The following is a 17,190-nucleotide window of genomic DNA, read 5'->3' as shown; positions in this document are numbered from 1 at the left end:
TATGGATTCTGAGTCCATCATCTTTCTTCTCTGCCAACACCCTAGTTCTCTGGACTACTACACAAGTCTCCCAATCGGTCTATTTTCTCTGGTACACCTTCAAAGTCAAGTCCAGCAATGATCTGACTTTGCCTCGTTCTCCAGCCTCATCTTAAACTACTCTCTTCATCACTCACTTTGCTCCAGCCACATTGGTTTCCTCTCTGTTCCTCAAACTACCACTTTGTTTTATGCCCCAGGGCCATTGCATTCACATTGTTTGCCTGGATTGCTGTCCCCTTGTCTTTTCAAGTGTGCTGTCAGGGAGATGTTGGGGTGCTTTGTGAGTGAAGATTGTGCTAGAAACATAGGGTCTAGGCATCATCTCTCAGGATAAGGGTCCAAAGATGTGACTTCTTTTCCCAAGAAGCTGCAGTGCCTCAACGCACCCGTACGTGTCCAGTGAAAGCTGGACACAGTGGGGCCTCCTCTGGGGGCCTGTCCCTCATGCTAAATGCATGGAGACCCTTGACACGTTTTAACCCTGGCCCTGCCACTCACTGGGTGTGCCACCCTGAGCTTCGGGTCCCCTGGTATGTACCCCCCCAGCAGGATGTTAGGTGGTGCTGATACCTCAAGGCAGTATCCAGATGTGGCACTGAAGAATTCTGAATCATGCGGGAGGAAGTTCTGCCTTTCTCCAGTCCCTTTCAATCAGTCCTTCTGGATACATCAAGAAGAAAGTCTCCATTTGGGGCTGGCATGACTTTAACACCTAATATTTGCTTTTCCTCATTTTAACAAAGAGGCTCAGCGCCTTTCCCGGGTATCCCTATCTGGGTTATGCATTCCTTTCTGCAGAAAGGAAGAGAAAGGAATGTGGGGGAAGGCTGAAGTATGCTCTGCTTTAACTGAAGCCTAGGGCCTGGCAAGAGACATCCTGCCTCTAAAATCATCTTAGACTATGGGAAGTTGAGGGGATTAAATAAGATATACAGCACTTCTATATAATGCCTGGAATATAGTAACACATCAATAAAAGGTTATAAATACCCAGAAGAAATTAGTTTATCAAAAACTTTTCATGGGCTGGACAACTTTCCCTAAGGAAAGGTCCATGTAGTCCTCAATAAGTCCTATTTTAGAAACAAGCAAGTTGTAGATCAAAGCAACTCGCCCAAAGTCGCTAAGCAAGCGATCACGCATGTGTGTGATCCGACCCTCCCTTCATTTCCACTGCATCACATGGCCATCTACAGAAGGGTTCACAGGCAAGGGGAAGCAGGTCCTCCCAGGCCCTTGTGCCCCCAGGCTCTGCTAAGCCAGCATATGGTCAGGACAGTTAACAGTGCAGAGGAAGCAGTACAGTATGGACACTAAGTGGCCTAAGCAGCTTCTAATGAGGTCTCAGCATTTGATTCTTCCCATTAAGTTGTTTTTCTTTTCCCCACGGCAAAATAAACCACGTTTTAGCTTCTAACTGGCTTTAGCCCTAAGGAAAAGTAGATGACGATTAAAGTTTACACAGGGTCTCAGTGCAGTGGCTCACACCTGTGATCTCAGCACTTTGGGAGGCTGAGGCAGACAGATCATTTGAGGTCAGGAGTTCCAAGACCATCCTGGCCAACATGGTGAAACCCTGTCTCTACAAAAATACAAAAATTAGCTGGGTGTGGTGTCGCACGCCTGTAATCCCAGCTACTCGGGAGGCTGAGGCAGGAGAATTTCTTGAACCCAGGAAGCAGAGTCTACAGTGAGCCAAGATCGTGCCACTGCACTCCAGCCTGGGTGACAAAGCGAGATTCTGTCTCAAAAAAAAAAAAAAAAAATAATAATAATAATAATAAAATTAAATTAAAAAATAAAAAATAAAGATACAGATTGTTTACATGTCTTCTTTCTTTTGCAAACAAGTAGTTGTGAATTAAATGGAGAGTGTTTAGACTGGGTAAGCATTCCAATTTGGAGTTTAAAGACTTTCCTACTTTCTCTTAAAGGATCATAGTATTCCAGAATAAATATGAAAAGTTCAGTCTTTGAAAACATTCCATCCCATGAAGGAAGGTAAGTGAAGGCAAGCTGCAGGTTTCTCCTCCCAAACACACTAACTCATAATTCACACACTGGAGTAAGCAAGCAGTAGACATTTATCCCAAACACACTAACTCATAATTCACACACTGGAGTAAGCAAGCAGTAGACATTTATCCCAAACACACTAACTCATAATTCACACACTGGAGTAAGCAAGCAGTAGACATTTAGAGAGAACCCAAGAATGCGCGTCTTTCTCTTGCTCGGGCACTGCTGCTGCTTTTGTCAAAAGGCCGAGAGGAACAGAAATGAAAGGACTCTGGGCTCCAGGCAGGGCAGACCTAGCGTGGCTGCTCAGCTACCAACACCAAGCTCTTGGGCCATTTCAGTGGCCTCTTCCATCTCTCAAAGGTTCCTGCCTTCCCATCCCCTCTCTAGTAGGGCTGAGCTTCCCTACCCTGAGGCAAAACAGCTGCTCTCTTCTCCAACCTATCCCCCCTCCCACCCCAAGCCTGGGAAGGAATAATTTGTTTTTCTGTGTATTAATCACCTGAAAGCAGATGGGAGCTAATCAGAACTCCATTCTGAACAGTGTTTGGCCAGAAGTGTTAAAGAATGGGTATATTCCCAGTGTTTTTTAAACTTCAGGAAATTGATTTAGGACAAATTGATTTAGGACACAGCTGGCATTTTAAAAACTAAAATCCAGCGGAAGAAAACAGAAGTTACCAGACCACACTATGTCATGACTACACACACACACCCTCCTCTGTAAGAAAAATTCCACAAAGCAGTGCTTACCCTTCTTGTAGTAGGTATATATAGGTGTGAAGTCATGAGTGAATGACCAAGGCCATGTAAATTTAGTTGGAACACAGGCTTTATGAGGTGTAAAAGAGGGAAAGGAAAGTGGGGAGTTACATTAGGAGAGGATTATGGAATGCCTAGCATGTCAAACCAAATAATTGGGCTTTAGTCTCTTAAGTCATGGAAAACCACCAGAAAGTTTTAAGGGTAGAGAGGAATGGGAATGGATGGTGAAACTAGTTTTTTAAAGTATGGAGAGAGACCTGGAGAGGGAAGAGATTAAAAGTAAAGTTAGGAGGCTGTTAAATAGTCTAAGAAACGATACGGGGTGAACCAGAGTAATGGGGATGGAGATTTATAAAGATTTAGGCTGGGTGCAGTGGCTCACACCTGTAATCCCAGTGCTTTGGCAGACCAAGGTGGGAGGATCACTTGAGGCCAAGAGTTCAAGACCAGCCTAGGCAACATAGTGAGACCCTGTCTCTACAAAAAATTTTTACAAAATTAGCTGGGTGTGGTGGTGCACACCTCTAGTCCCAGCTAGTTGGGAGGTTGGGGTTAAGAGGTTCACTTGAGTCCAGGAGTTCAAGGCTGCAGTAAGCTATGATCGTGTTACTGCACTCCAGCCTGGGTGATGGAGCAAGACTCTGTCTCTGAAAAACAACAATAAAAAATTGTAATAAAATTAAAAGATTTAGGATGTAGAAATGCCAGAACTTGGTGGCCATGTAGAGACAGCAGATAAAGAATGGCATAAAAATGATGCCCAAGCCGGGCGCGGTGGCTCAAGCCTGTAATCCCAGCACTTTGGGAGGCCGAGACGGGCGGATCACGAGGTCAGGAGATCGAGACCATCCTGGCTAACACGGTGAAACCCCGTCTCTACTAAAAATACAAAAAACTAGCCGGGCGAGGTGGCGGGCGCCTGTAGTCCCAGCTACTCGGGAGGCTGAGGCAGGAGAATGGCGTAAACCCGGGAGGCGGAGCTTGCAGTGAGCTGAGATCCGGCCACTGCACTCCCGCCTGGGCGACAGAGCGAGACTCCGTCTCAAAAAAAACAAACAAACAAAAAAATGATGCCCAGCTAAATGCAATGTTGCATCTTGGATTATATCCTAGAACAAAAGAAAATTAGTGGAAAAACTGGTAAAATCTGAATAAAGCCTGGAGCTTAGTAATACTAATACACCAAACAATGTTGGTTTCTCAGTTTTGACAAATATACCATGGTATACAGAAGTTGTTAACATTATAGAAACTGAATAACGGGTATAAGGACCCTGTATTATCTTTGCAATTTTTCTGTAAAACTAAATTTATTCCAAAATAAAACACTTATTAAAATAAATGATGCCTGGGTTTCTGACTTGGGCACTTGGGAAACCAGGTGGCTCTAATTCTCTAAGATGGAATGTCATAGAGGAGGTTTGGAGAGGGGCAGATGGTAAGGCTCGGTTTTAGACATACTGAGTTCGATGTCCCTAAATCTAGAGGGTGAGCTATCTAGGAATGAGTTGATTTGGAGCTCAGGAAAGAGATCCGGGTTGGCAAAACAACACTGAGAGTCAGGATGGGTTTGCAGGCTGGCCTGAGATTGCCCTGGGGACACTTATATTCAAAGGCAGAGAACCGTATGTCATCCCTGGTGAGGCCTGAATGCAGAAAAACAAGTTTACCAATCATTATACACTTACTGAGCACTTACCACATGCCAGGCCCTGAACTAAATGTTTACCTATATTACCTCATGGAATTCTCCTATCTACCACATGGAATAGGTGCTATTTCAATCATTGTACAGATGGGAAAATCATGTAGCAGGAGAGCCTGGGCTTTAGTAGCAGAACTCCACTGGGTAGGGCATCAGAATCACCTGTGGCGCTATTTTTTTTTTTTGAGACGGAGTCTCGCTCTGTCGCCCAGGCTGGAGTGCAGTGGCGTGATCTCCACTCACTGCAAGCTCCGCCTCCCAGGTTCACGCCATTCTCCTGCCTCAGCCTCCTGAGCAGCTGGGACTACAGGCACCCGCCACCTCGCCTGGCTAGTTTTTTGTATTTTTTTTAGTAGAGACGGGGGTTTCACCATGTTAGCCAGGATAGTCTCGATCTCCTGACCTTGTGATCCGCCCGCCTCGGCCTCCCAAAGTGCTGGGATTACAGGCTTGAGACACCGTGCCCGGCCACCTGTGGCACTTTTAAAATAGATGCCTTACACCTAGGAATCTAGCTAAAAGCTCAAACCTATGCATATTCATGGTGGTGTTGGAGGTTGAATCAACTGTAGTGATGTGAATCATCTCTTTTCTCCCATTTACTCAACAATTAGCTTTCTTCTTATGGTATAAGGCATTTACCATTGGTGTATTAAACAGTGTATAAGACACCCAAATCTAATGTTAACCCAATACTTTAACATGAACATTAGGATCAGTAGGTAGTATCTTAGATGACACATTTCATCACATACAAACCAAAAACCTATCTGTATATGGTATTAAGAGGAGCACAGAATTGGATAAAGTAGGGTTTATCCTAGTCTGAGACCAAATGGTTTAGGCATGTGGTTCCTAGACCGGCAGCATCAGTAGCAACTGGAAATGTGAGGTGAACATTCTGAAACACACATCTGGTTAAGAACCACTGTTTTAGTGACTTTAACCACAAAACATCTACATTGTTCCCTAAAGGTAGGCTAAGAGAAAAACAGGTATCTGGTTAACTGCCCATGATACATCAATCTAATGGAAAATTATGCAACTCTCAACAAGAAAAAGCATATGTATGTGTATTGATATAAAACAATTTCTAATATAGTGTTAAGTGAAATAAGGAATATGTAGAACATTAAAAATACTTTTTAGCCGGGCACAGTGGCCACGCCTGTAATCCCAGCACTGGGAAGCCAAGGCAGGCAGACTGCTTGAGCCCAGGAGTTCAAGACCAACCTGAATGACATGGTGAGACCCTGTCTCCATGAAAAACATAAAAACTAGCTGGGCATTGGTGGTGTACGCCTGTGATCCCAGCTACTCAGGAGGCTGAGATGGGAGGATCACTTGGCCCCAGGAGGCGGAGGTTATAGTGAGCCAAGATTACGCCACAGCACTCCAGCCTGGGCTAGAGTAAGACCCTGTCTCTAAATAAATAAATAAATCTAAAAAATTTAAAGGGGGCATGTGTCTGTATGTATGTACACATTACACAGTAAAAGAGTACCTCTTAAAAAACATAAGAAATTAGTAGCTGAAGTTTCCTCCCGGAAGGGAAGCCGGAAGCAGGTGATTGGATTATAGGGATGGGAGAAACATTTTTCTTTTTTTTTTTTTTTTTTTTGAGACGGAGTCTCGTTCTGTTGCCAGGCTGGAGTACAGTGGCACAATCTAGGCTTACTACAACCTCTGCCTCCCGAGTTCAAGCGATTCTCCTGCCTCAGCCTCCCCAGTAGCTGGGACTAGGGGTGTGTGCCACCACACCTGGCTAATTTTTGTATTTTTAGTAGAGACAGGGTTTTACCATGTTGGTCAGGATGGTCTTGTTCTCTTGACCTCGTGATCCGCCCGCCTCGGCCTCCCAAAGTGCTGGGATTATAGGCATGAGCCACCACACCCAGCTATGGAAGAAATATTTTTCACTACATGTTTTTGTACTGTTTGCATGTTTTATTAAGTGCATATATTATTCATTCAGATTAATTAATTTAAAAAAATTTAAGTTTAAGGGCAAACATAACCACTACTTTAGAGAGAATGGAGATATTAGCAAGTAAAATATATGAAAGAGCTAGGTGGAAAGGAACCAAGAGTGGAGTAGAACGTGCGGCCATCAGCTGCTAAAGGGTGCTGGGTGTTAACGGAGGGCGGAGCAGGAAGAAAAGTCAGACCTGGCAAAAAGATCAGTTTCCCTCCATATCTTTTCTGAGGTAATATTAGGTAAACTGAGACCCGGACCAGAGGGCTCAATTATATCCATAGTCATCTTTATTCTGAATTAACCATTTATCAAGAGTGCACCTGAAAAGAGTAGAAAAAAATAAAGGAGCCCATCAAAAAAAGTTGGCAAATGGGAGGGAGAGCATGATGTTAGGAGCCCTGTTTGGGGAAGGAAATGTTGTCCAGGTCATGGATGCCATTTTTGTCAATGATTCGAACACTGAAGGTTGGCAGATTCAGGATGAAGCGTTTCTGGAGCTGCAGAGAGACATGGAGGAAATCAGTCAACAAATAATTACTAACTATGTGCCAGGCTCTGTTCTAGACACTGGGGATACAAGCAAACAAAATTCCCTGCTTTTGTAGAACTGAAATTCTATTGGAGGCAGCTGGCAGTAGGGCACGAGTACTCTAGTGGTAGAGGGTACCAAACGGCAGCTGGAGGATCACTGAGAGGCAGGGAGGCTGAAATGGGAGATGCCGCTAAAAGCCTGTCTCTGGTCAGTCAGCTGATGAAAGAATGAGACAATCCAGTGTTCTGTTCCCCATAGTCTGTTACCCATCAGTCTGGTAAACACAGACGTCTCTCTTAAAATGTCTCAAGATAATAAGCTAACCAAACGTGATTGCCCTCAGAACAAAGCAGAGGCCAGGAGCAGTGGCTCAGGCCTGTAATTGGGAGGTTGAGGTGGGAGAATATCTTGAGCCCAGGAGTTCAAGACCAGCCTAGGCAACATAGCAAGACCCCATCTCTTAAAAACAAAATAATGAGGTGGGTATGGTGGTGCCTGTCTGTAGTCTCAGCTACTTGGGAGGATCGCTTGAGTTCCAGAAGTCCAGGCTGCAGCGAGCTATGATGGTGCCACTGCACTCCACTCCAGCCTTGGTGACAAAGCAAGACCCCATTTAAAAAAAAAAAAAAGGGAGGGGGGAATGGGGTAGGCACTGTAGACTGAAACCAAAAGGCTTGTGTAAGAGGCAAACTGACATTACTCCCAATGCTTCTGCTCTTAATTTTCTACTCTCTTACTAAACCATGAGTTCAAGTTCATCCTTAAGCCACAGGAACAGTAAAAGAATGAAAAAACTAATGTGGCTGGCTTTTGACCTCCCCATCCTCCATCCATACCCAAAGCCTTAGACTCTAAGGAGAAATATTAGAAAGGGTGTGTTCTGTAATCTTGGCCTCACAAACCAAAGTCTACTCTCGCCTTCTGCCCAAAGCTTCCTAGTTGCTTTCTATGGCCTTCCTGAATTCTTAGGGAAGGCTTTCTCTCCAGATTACAAAGACTCATGCACTATTAAGGAAGCAGGCAGTACGGCAATTCCAGGTGGCACAAGAACACAGCAGGTATAAAGTCTAGGGCAGGGCCGGGCGTGGTGGCGGCTCACGCCTGTAATTCCAGCGTTTTGGGAGGCTGAGGCAGGCGGATCACCTGAGGTCAGGAGTGGCCAACGTGGTGAAACTCTGTCGCTACTAAAAATACAAAAAATTAGCCGGGTAGGGTGGTGGGCACCTGTAATCCCTGCTACTCAGAAGGCTAAGGCAAGAGAATTCCTTGAACCCAGAGGCGGAGGTTGCAGTAAGCTGAAATCGTGCCACTGCACTCCAGCCTGGGCAACAAGAGCGAAACTCTGTCTCAAATTAAAAAAAAGTTTAGGGCAGAAGTTCTTCAAGTACAGCCTCAGTACTTGATGCAAACCTGTACTTTGCTACCACCTGCAGCAAAATCACCTACAATTGCCAGTTAAAGCAGAGCTTCCCAGTTTGTACCTCAGAACAGTGGAATCAGAATTGAGGGTTGGGCAGAGATGGCAATCTGTTTTAAAAAGTTTCCCAGGTGACACTTATACACACTACAATTTGAGAACCACTGGTTTGGATAAACCAGAAAGAATTAAATTATAAAGCTGACATTGAGGAGGTAATCTGTGAGAGAAAAATGAGCTTGCTACCCACACCAAACTCTATCCCTGGTAGCAACTTCACATCTGGTTAGTGGGTATGTATTACACCTTCTGGCAAAAATCAGAAAAAATATAACCGAGGAACAGGAACAACACTGGCAAACAGACACAAACATTCCTTTCAGGATCCCATGGGAACTACTCACCTCCTCCAGACATTTCCTAAGAAGCTCCACTGCCCTCTCACGTGAGATAGCTGGAAGAGAACACAGAGACCAAGCATTCCGGTGCTGTCATTAAATCCAACTCTCAGCAGCTTTTGATGAAGTTTCAAATCTTAATCAAAGCTGACTTCTTCAGGCCTGAGTGCCACACAAACGGCAAAGGCGAAAAATGCTTTGCCTTCTAGTCTGCAACCAACTTACTCCACATGCAGCTGGGGGTGCCCCAGACCCAGTGCTCCAGCAGCTACAAGCCACTGCAAATTGATTTGCTACACTGAGGGTAAGCATGAAGGAATTCTGCCTCCCCTGGCCAGGGCCCGCCTCTGAAGAAGTCCAGCAGCCTGTCTCTCTTTATCATAACCCACCCTTTTCACCCCCCCATAGTCCAGGGTTTAAATCAATTCCATCTGCCCTAGTCAGCTGCAAATCAGGGAAAGAGAGGACAGGGTCAGAATTTCAGCCTTGTTTTCCCAGCTGGGTCTCTGTTTAACAATGGGAAGAGAATTCATAGGATGGGGCTAAGACTTTGCCAAAACAGGAGCCAAAGGAACTGTCTGTGGGCATGGCAAACTGGGATGACATGTTATGCACTCGGGCTTCAGGGGTGGCTAGTGGTTATTTTGGTGGGCAAATCAGCTGAATTACTGACAGATGCCAAATCAAGAAAGTCACTGGGAGGCCAGGCTAATTCTTTTCAGGATGTGGCCTGGAGCTCTAGTGTGGCTAAGGTTGAGCGAGAGGGCAGCACCAAAGAAGAATGAACATGCCAGATTCTTATGATACTGACAGTGAAGAATGGAATGTAAGGAGAGAAGTGGTTATCTGTGCTTCATCTATAGTCTGTAAAAGCTAAGAATTCCAAAGTACCCATTGCCCACAGAGGCTAAAGTTGAGGTTAGGATTGGGGTCAGAAGATGGAACTCAGCACAAAAACATCCCTGTGTCTGGGAAGTCCTAACCAGAGCACTTAGGCAAGAGGAGGAAATAAAGAGTACCCAAATTGGAAAGCAGGAAGTCAAATGTCCCCATTTGCAGGTGACATGATCTTCTATACAGAAAAACCTAAAGACCCTACCAGAAAACTCTTACATCTGATAAATGAATTCCATAAAGTTGCAGGATACAAAATTAATATACAAAAACCAGTGTTTCTATACACAAACTAGCTGAAAAAGAAATCAAGAAGGCAATCCCGTTTACAATAGATACAAAAATCAAAGAAACTAAAATACCTAGGAAGAAATTTAACCAAGGAGGTAAAAGACCTCTATAACGAAAACTATAAAACACTGATGAAGTAAGTTTAAGAGGATACAAATGAAATGGAAATATACCTCATGCTCATGGATCAGAAGAATTAATATTATTAAGATGACAACACTACCCAAAGAAATTTATATATTCAATGCAATCCCTATCAAAACACCAATGACATGCCTCACAGAATTAGGGAAAAAAATCCTAAGATTTGTATGGAACCACAAAAGACTCTGAATAGCTAAAGCAATCCTGAGCAAAAAGAACAAATCTAGTAGTTGATACCACTACCACACTTCAAAATATACCACAAAGTTGTAGTAACCAAAACAGCATGCTACTGGCATAAAAATAGACACACAGACCAATTAAACAGAATAGAGAAATTAAGAAATTAAGCCACATATCTACATTTGACTTTTGATGAAGGTACCAAGAACACTCATTGGGGAAAGGACAGTTTCTTCAATAAACGGTGCTAGAAAAACTGGATATCCATACACAGAAGAATAAAACCAGACCCTCACCTCTTACCCTATACAAAATTCAACTCAAAATGGATCAAAGACCTCAATTTAAGACCCAAAACTAGAAGAAAACACAGGGGAAAAGCCTCAGGACATTGATCTGGAAAAAGATTTTATGAATAATCTCATGAACACAGGCAATAAAAGCAAAAATAAACAAATGGGATTATATCAAACTAAAAAATGCTTCTGCATAGCAAAGGAAACAATTGAGCGAAAAGGCAACTACAGAATGGGAGAAAATACATGCAAACTACTCATCCAACAGGGAGTTAACATCCAGAAAATATAAGGAACTGAAATAGCTCAGTAGAGAACAAAAATTCAATTAAAAAATGGGCATATGATCTCAAAAGACATTTCACAAGACATACAAATGGCCTACAAATATATGGGAAAAAAATGCTCAACATCACTAATCATCACAGAAATGTAAATCACAACTACAATGAGGTAACATCTCATCCCAGTTAGGAATAGCTATTATCAAAAAGACAAAAAATAACAAATGCTGGCAAGAATGTAGAGAAAAGGAAATTCTTTACACACTGTTGGTGGGAATGCAAACTAGTATAGCCACTAGGAAGAATAGTATGTTGGTCCCTCAAAAAACTACAAATAGAACTACCATATGATCTGGCAATCCCACAACTGGGAATTTATCCAAAAGAAAGAAAACCATTATATTGGATGAAATCACTATATCACTGGGGAAATACTGCACCCCAGTGTTTACTGCAACACTATTCACAATAGCCAAGATATGGAATCTAGGTGTCTGAGAACAGATCAATGGATACAGAAAATGTGGTAGATATACACCATGAAATACTATTCATCCATAAAAAAGGAAATCCTGTCATTCAATATGAATGGAACTGGAGGATATTCTGTTAAATGAAATAAGCCAGGAACAAAGCTAAAACACTGCACGTTCTCACTCATATGTGGAAGCTAAAAAAGCTGATCTCATAGAAGTAAAAAGTAGAATAGAGGATACTAGAGGCTGAGAAATCCTCTGCAAGGGATGGGGGACATTTGTTAAAAGATACAAAATTGGCAGGGCAGAGTGGCTCACTCTTGTAATTCCAACACTTTGGGAGGGCAAGGCAGGTGGATCACTTGAAGTCAGGAGTTCTAGACCAGCCAGACCAACATGGTGAAACCCTGTCTCTACAAAAAATACAAAAACTAGACAGGCGTGGTGGCACATGCCTGTAATCCCAGCTACTTGGGAGGCTGAGGTACGAGAATCACTTGAACCTGGGAGGCAGAGGTTGCTGTGAGCCGAGATCACTCCACTGCACTCCAGCCTGGGTGACAGAGGGAGACTCTGTCTCAAACCAAAAAAAAAAAAAAGGTACAAAATTATGGCTAGACAGAGGAATAAGCTGTACTGTACTGTTCTATACCACTGTAAAATGACTATGGCTCACAATATATAGTTTCAAATAGCTACAAGGAGGATACTAAATGTTCCCAACACAAAATGATAAATGTTTGAGATGATCGATATACCAACTACCCTGATCTGTTTACATGTATTGAAACACCATGATGTACTCTATGAATATATGTACAATTATTATTTGTCAATTACAAAATAAAATTTTTAAACAGCATCCCTGTATCGGAAGTTTTGCCAAGCTGACGCTTTATGGACAAGCAGAGCGACAGCTTTTTCTTTCAAGAGGGGGCAGCCATTGGGTGACAACCAAGGGAAGGTTCAGATTTGTAGCCTTAGAAAGCTTTGATGTTTAAGCAAAGAAACCTTCAGCTGACATGCTGGGGACCTGTTCATCCTCGCAAGTTCAAAACAAATATACAGCTACTTGCTTTACCCACTCATCCTTTACTGAGATGCCAATAAGCATCTAGGCAAAGCAAAGTAAGTGAAAAAACTTGAACTCTTAGAACTGAAGAACTTTAGAACCCAATAAAAATGTTTTATTCACTATGACATCTATTCCAAACCTCCTTCGAAACAAAACCCAGCTCTAGAGATACATACTATCTCATTTTGCCTGGCAAAAAATGGGACTTACATCAGCTTTTGGAAGACTGACAGAAGAGTGCAGCTTCCAGAGGGGGACCTGCTTGTGCTTCTTAGGATCCATCCTATTCAAGCCCTGCCACCCAACTCCAAGGGTGGACAAACCTGGGAAGCAGCTGAGGGCCGGGCTCTGCCACTGCTCCCTCCCTAGAGTGTTAATACTTACTCGGTGTGTAGTATCGGTCTAGGATACTGAGAGTCAGGAAGGCACCATAGCCATGGGCTGCAAAAGGGGCCTTGGCCAAGGCTGCAAGGTAGTCCATGTAATAGAGCGCTGGCCCTTCATGCTCATCATAGCCAGCCAGGAGGAGGTTCACATGATATGGGGTCTGCAAAGAAAAGATACGGTAAAGTGATAACTAAAACAGAACACCAACATCTCTTCCCATGGCAAATGAGAATATTCTGACTCTTGATGAGAAAGAAAATATTAGCAGCAACTGAGTAAATCACAATGAAGTAAAAATGTAGGGAAATCTAGAGGACCTGGAGTATGGTAACAGGCCAAGGGATATCGGCTTGTTCTCTTCGAACAGAAGGGCATTTGGAGCACTTTAGGTATATGAAAAAGCTGCCATCTTCTTAAAGTCCACGGATGAGAACCTGTATAAAAGCACTTCTTCAAAAGTATTTGATAGCAAAACAGAGTGACTACAGTTAATAATAGCTTAATTGTATATTTTAAAATAACTAAAAGAGTATAATTGGATTGTTTGTCACACAAAGGAGGAATGATTGAGGTGAGAGATACCCCATTTACCCTGATGTGATTATGACACATTTTATGCCTGTATCAAAATATCCCATATACCCAATAAATATATACACTTACTATGAACGCACAAAAATTTAAAACAAAAAAAAAAAATTTTAAGCACTGGAAAGGCAAAGCATAGGTGCTCTTTTGTCATTCCTAATTGTTGAAACCAATAAACAATTCTGAGAGTGCCAGGCCACGGACTGAAAAAAGCAGATGCTCCAACCCCATCAAATGAAATAAACAAACTCAGTCTGGGCATCTGGACCAATCCCAAATGGTAAACTGTATGCCCACTACTAAAAAAACAACTTATAGCTGGGTGCAGTAGCTCAGAGGTATAATCCCAGCACTTTGGGAAGCTGAGGTGGCAGGCTTGCTTGAGCCCAGGAGTTTGAGACCAGCCTAGGTAATATAGTGGGACTTTGTTTCTACCAAAACACTAAAAAATTAGCTGGGCATGATGGCGCACACCTGTGGTCCCAGCTACTCAGGAGGCTAAGGTGGGAGGATCACTTGAGCCAAGGAGGTCAAGGCTACCGTGAGCCATGATTGTGCCACTGAACTCCAGCCTGGGTTCAAAAAACAAGAGAAAGAGAGAGAAAAGAAACAACTCATGGGGTGGGAGGGATAGTAAGTCTCAAATATTTAAGTCAAATCACCAGACTTAACTGAAAAGTAATTTTGAGACAAATAAAAAGCAATAAAAAAAAATTATAACTTGGATTTATAGGTATCTTTTCTTTGTATTACCTGCAAATCTAAAAACATGAGTTTTATAGAGAACCGTGACCGAGTCTGCGTTGCTCTTCATCTCCAAATGGATGATTATTTTTTTCTACACCAGCTGCGCCATTTACCATGTTAAATTCAGTCTGATGCCCCTAGGCATCAGGGGTGGGACTTCGATTTTATATGGCTTTCTTTTTCTCTGCAGGATGTGTTTCTCCTCTTGCATTTACTTCAGCGGGGAGTAAGCAGGCCTTGCCCATGGATATGTCCTCATCCCTAAATTTGTGTATGTATTTAATTAAACGCACAGTAAGTGAGACACCTCATTATGAAGCATGAAGTGTAACAGCTAATGGTCCTAAAAGTGGCATTTAACATTCTTTGAACACTGATTAACACGGCCACTTGGCAGCCTTAAAAAACTCATGGTTTTTGCTTTTTTGGGGGGGAGGAGTTGGGAGGGGAGTAACAGGATTTTGTTCTGTCGCCCAGGCTGGAGTGCAGTGGTGCAATCATAGCTCACTGCAGCCTCAAACTCCTAGGCTCAGGTGAATTTCCCACCTCAGCCTCCTGGGCAGCTAGGACTATAGGCACCTACCACCATGCCCTGCTAATTTATTATATTTTTTTAAGAGATGAGGTCTTGGCTGGGCACGGTGGCTCACACCTGTAATCCCAGCATTTTGGGAGGCCGAGGCAGGCAGCTTACTTGAGGTTAGGAGTTTGAGACCCGCCTGGCCAACGTGGTGAAACCTTGTCTCTACTAAAAATACAAAAATTAGCCAGGCATGGTGGCACGAGCCTGTAATCCCAGCTACTTTGGAGGCTGAGGCATGAGAATCACTTGAACCTGGGAGGCAGAGGCTGCAGTGAGCTGAGATGGTGCCATTGCACCACTCTAGCCTGGGCAATAGAGCAAGACTCTATCTCCAAAATAAAAAAAATAAATAAATAAAAAGAGAGATGGGGTCTCACTATGTTGCCCAGGCTGGTCTTCAACTTCTAGGCTCAAGCAATCCTTCCACCTTGGCCTCCCAAAGTGCTGGGATGACAGTCTTGAGCCATCGTGCCTAGCAGGAAACTCATGTTATATACTTAATTGGAATTCTAAGCCAGCTGTGCTAAGTAGGAAGGGTTCCTAACATCACCTGGAGATTACAGAGTAGTGCTCACCTCCAAATAAGTTTCTGTTTTAGTGATAAGACAGTGGGTAGTCCCAGAGAGAAATAAGTTGACCAGCAGTCAAGACTTCTGAGAAGATCATTATCTACCTATCGTATTTCCCAATGAGTAGTGTGCTGCACTCTGCCAAGCTCTGGAATTCTCTGTGCATTCTGAGTACCTTCTTAGTAAATCTGACCTTAGGCAAAAAACTTAATTCCTATGAGCTTCTGGGTTTTTTTTAACATGTAAAACTGGGTTAATTAATCTTTCTCCTTTCTATCTTCTAGGGAATATAATTAGAAAAAATAATAATGGTAAAGCATCCCAAACTCTGGAAGAAAAGATGCTACCAAAAGTCCTACTATATATATATATATATATATATTTTTTTTTTTTTTTTTTTTTTGAGAGGGAGTCTCGCTCTGTCGCCCAGGCTGGGGTGCAGTGGCCGGATCTCAGCTCACTGCAAGCTCCGCCTCCCGGGTTTACGCCATTCTCCTGCCTCAGCCTCCCGAGTAGCTGGGACTACAGGCGCCCGCCACCTCGCCCGGCTAGTTTTTTTTTGTATTTTTTAGTAGAGATGGGGTTTCACCGTGTTAGCCAGGATGGTCTCAATTTCCTGACCTCGTGATCTGCCCGTCTCGGCCTCCCAAAGTGCTGGGATTACAGGCTTGAGCCACCGCGCCCGGCCACAATATTAACTACATCCCAGTCTGTTTTTGAAAGCTTATCACTTTAAACAACAACAAACCTGCTTTAATTAGCTCCAGATTTTAACAATGCTATTAGTTATATATAAGTGTGAAAACAGTACTGCAAAATCTGGCAGACATAGAATATCTTGGTGTTCTTACAGTTTAAATTAGAAGACAGAACGAGGGAGGAAGAGAGGCAGAATAGCAAAGAGAAACTGGTTTCCCTCCCCAAGAGAATTAATAATACAGTCTTTTACCTACCACAAAGTAAGTTAAATCTTTTTGCTAAGAGGATAAACTCTACTCTTCTCTACTAACTAGCCAGAACACTTGCTGTATAGTTAGCCAAGACAATTTCATCAAGTTGCAATGGTATATTAAGTATTCCCCCAGATACTCAGAGGCCTTAACAAGCAGAACCCAGATGTTTTGCCTTCAATGAAGATCTTGTCCATACTATGAGATTCAATTGTTTAGAACAATAAATGTTATTTAAAATCCACTACCAGAAAATTTTAGATGAAAAAGGATGTCAACAGAATTCCAGAAGTAAGCTGCATCACTTAACTGGTCTATATAGTATCATTTACTCATGCTTAGGCATCTGATGCACACGTACACTTACCAAAGTTGGTATTCAGAAGCTACAACTCCTGGTATTGAAGATAACTCACAAATTATTGTGTGACTTTGAATTATCAACTTTTGCATGTGTGAGATGCTTAAGCATAAATAAATGGTGTTATCTAGACTAATTAAATCAATACATCTGTGCAACAACTTGCAGTTTGTGAAATTCTTCTGACAATGCTCCACCAAAGATCTTTGGCTTGGCTGGGCACAGTGGCCCACGCCTGTAATCCCAGCACTTTGGGAGGCCAGGGTAGGAAGACTGCTTGAGCCTAAGAGTTCAAGACCAGCGTAGGTAAGATGGCAAGACCCTGTCTCGATGGGGGAAAAAAAAAGCTAGGTGAGGTGGCTATTTGGGAGGTTGAGGCAGGAGGATCCTTAAGCCCCAGTATACAGTGAACTATGATGCCCCCACTGCACTCCAGCCTGACTGGCAACAGAGTAAGACCCTATTTCGACCAAATAAAAAGAAAAGTCACTAAACAAACGTGAGAA

General features: G+C 43.0%; 1 protein-coding gene across 1 annotated transcript in view; it reads right to left on the bottom strand.

Annotated features, from left to right (window-relative positions):
- Positions 1-6,885: 6,885 nt before the first annotated feature.
- The window catches only part of PSMB2 (proteasome 20S subunit beta 2), a 38,073-nt gene continuing 27,768 nt past the window's right edge, over positions 6,886-17,190 (bottom strand). Inside the window, exons 4-6 of the mRNA NM_001257425.1 lie at positions 12,884-13,046; positions 8,863-8,912; positions 6,886-7,006 (exon numbers count right to left, since the gene is read on the bottom strand). Of these exons, the coding sequence (NP_001244354.1) occupies positions 6,899-7,006; positions 8,863-8,912; positions 12,884-13,046 (321 nt within the window). The 3' untranslated portion in view covers positions 6,886-6,898. The remainder of the gene's footprint in view (positions 7,007-8,862; positions 8,913-12,883; positions 13,047-17,190) is intronic.

This window comes from Macaca mulatta, chromosome 1 (genome assembly GCF_049350105.2).
Source record: "Macaca mulatta isolate MMU2019108-1 chromosome 1, T2T-MMU8v2.0, whole genome shotgun sequence".
Taxonomy (NCBI): Eukaryota; Metazoa; Chordata; class Mammalia; order Primates; family Cercopithecidae; genus Macaca; species Macaca mulatta.
This window is presented reverse-complemented; position numbering and strand designations above follow the sequence as displayed.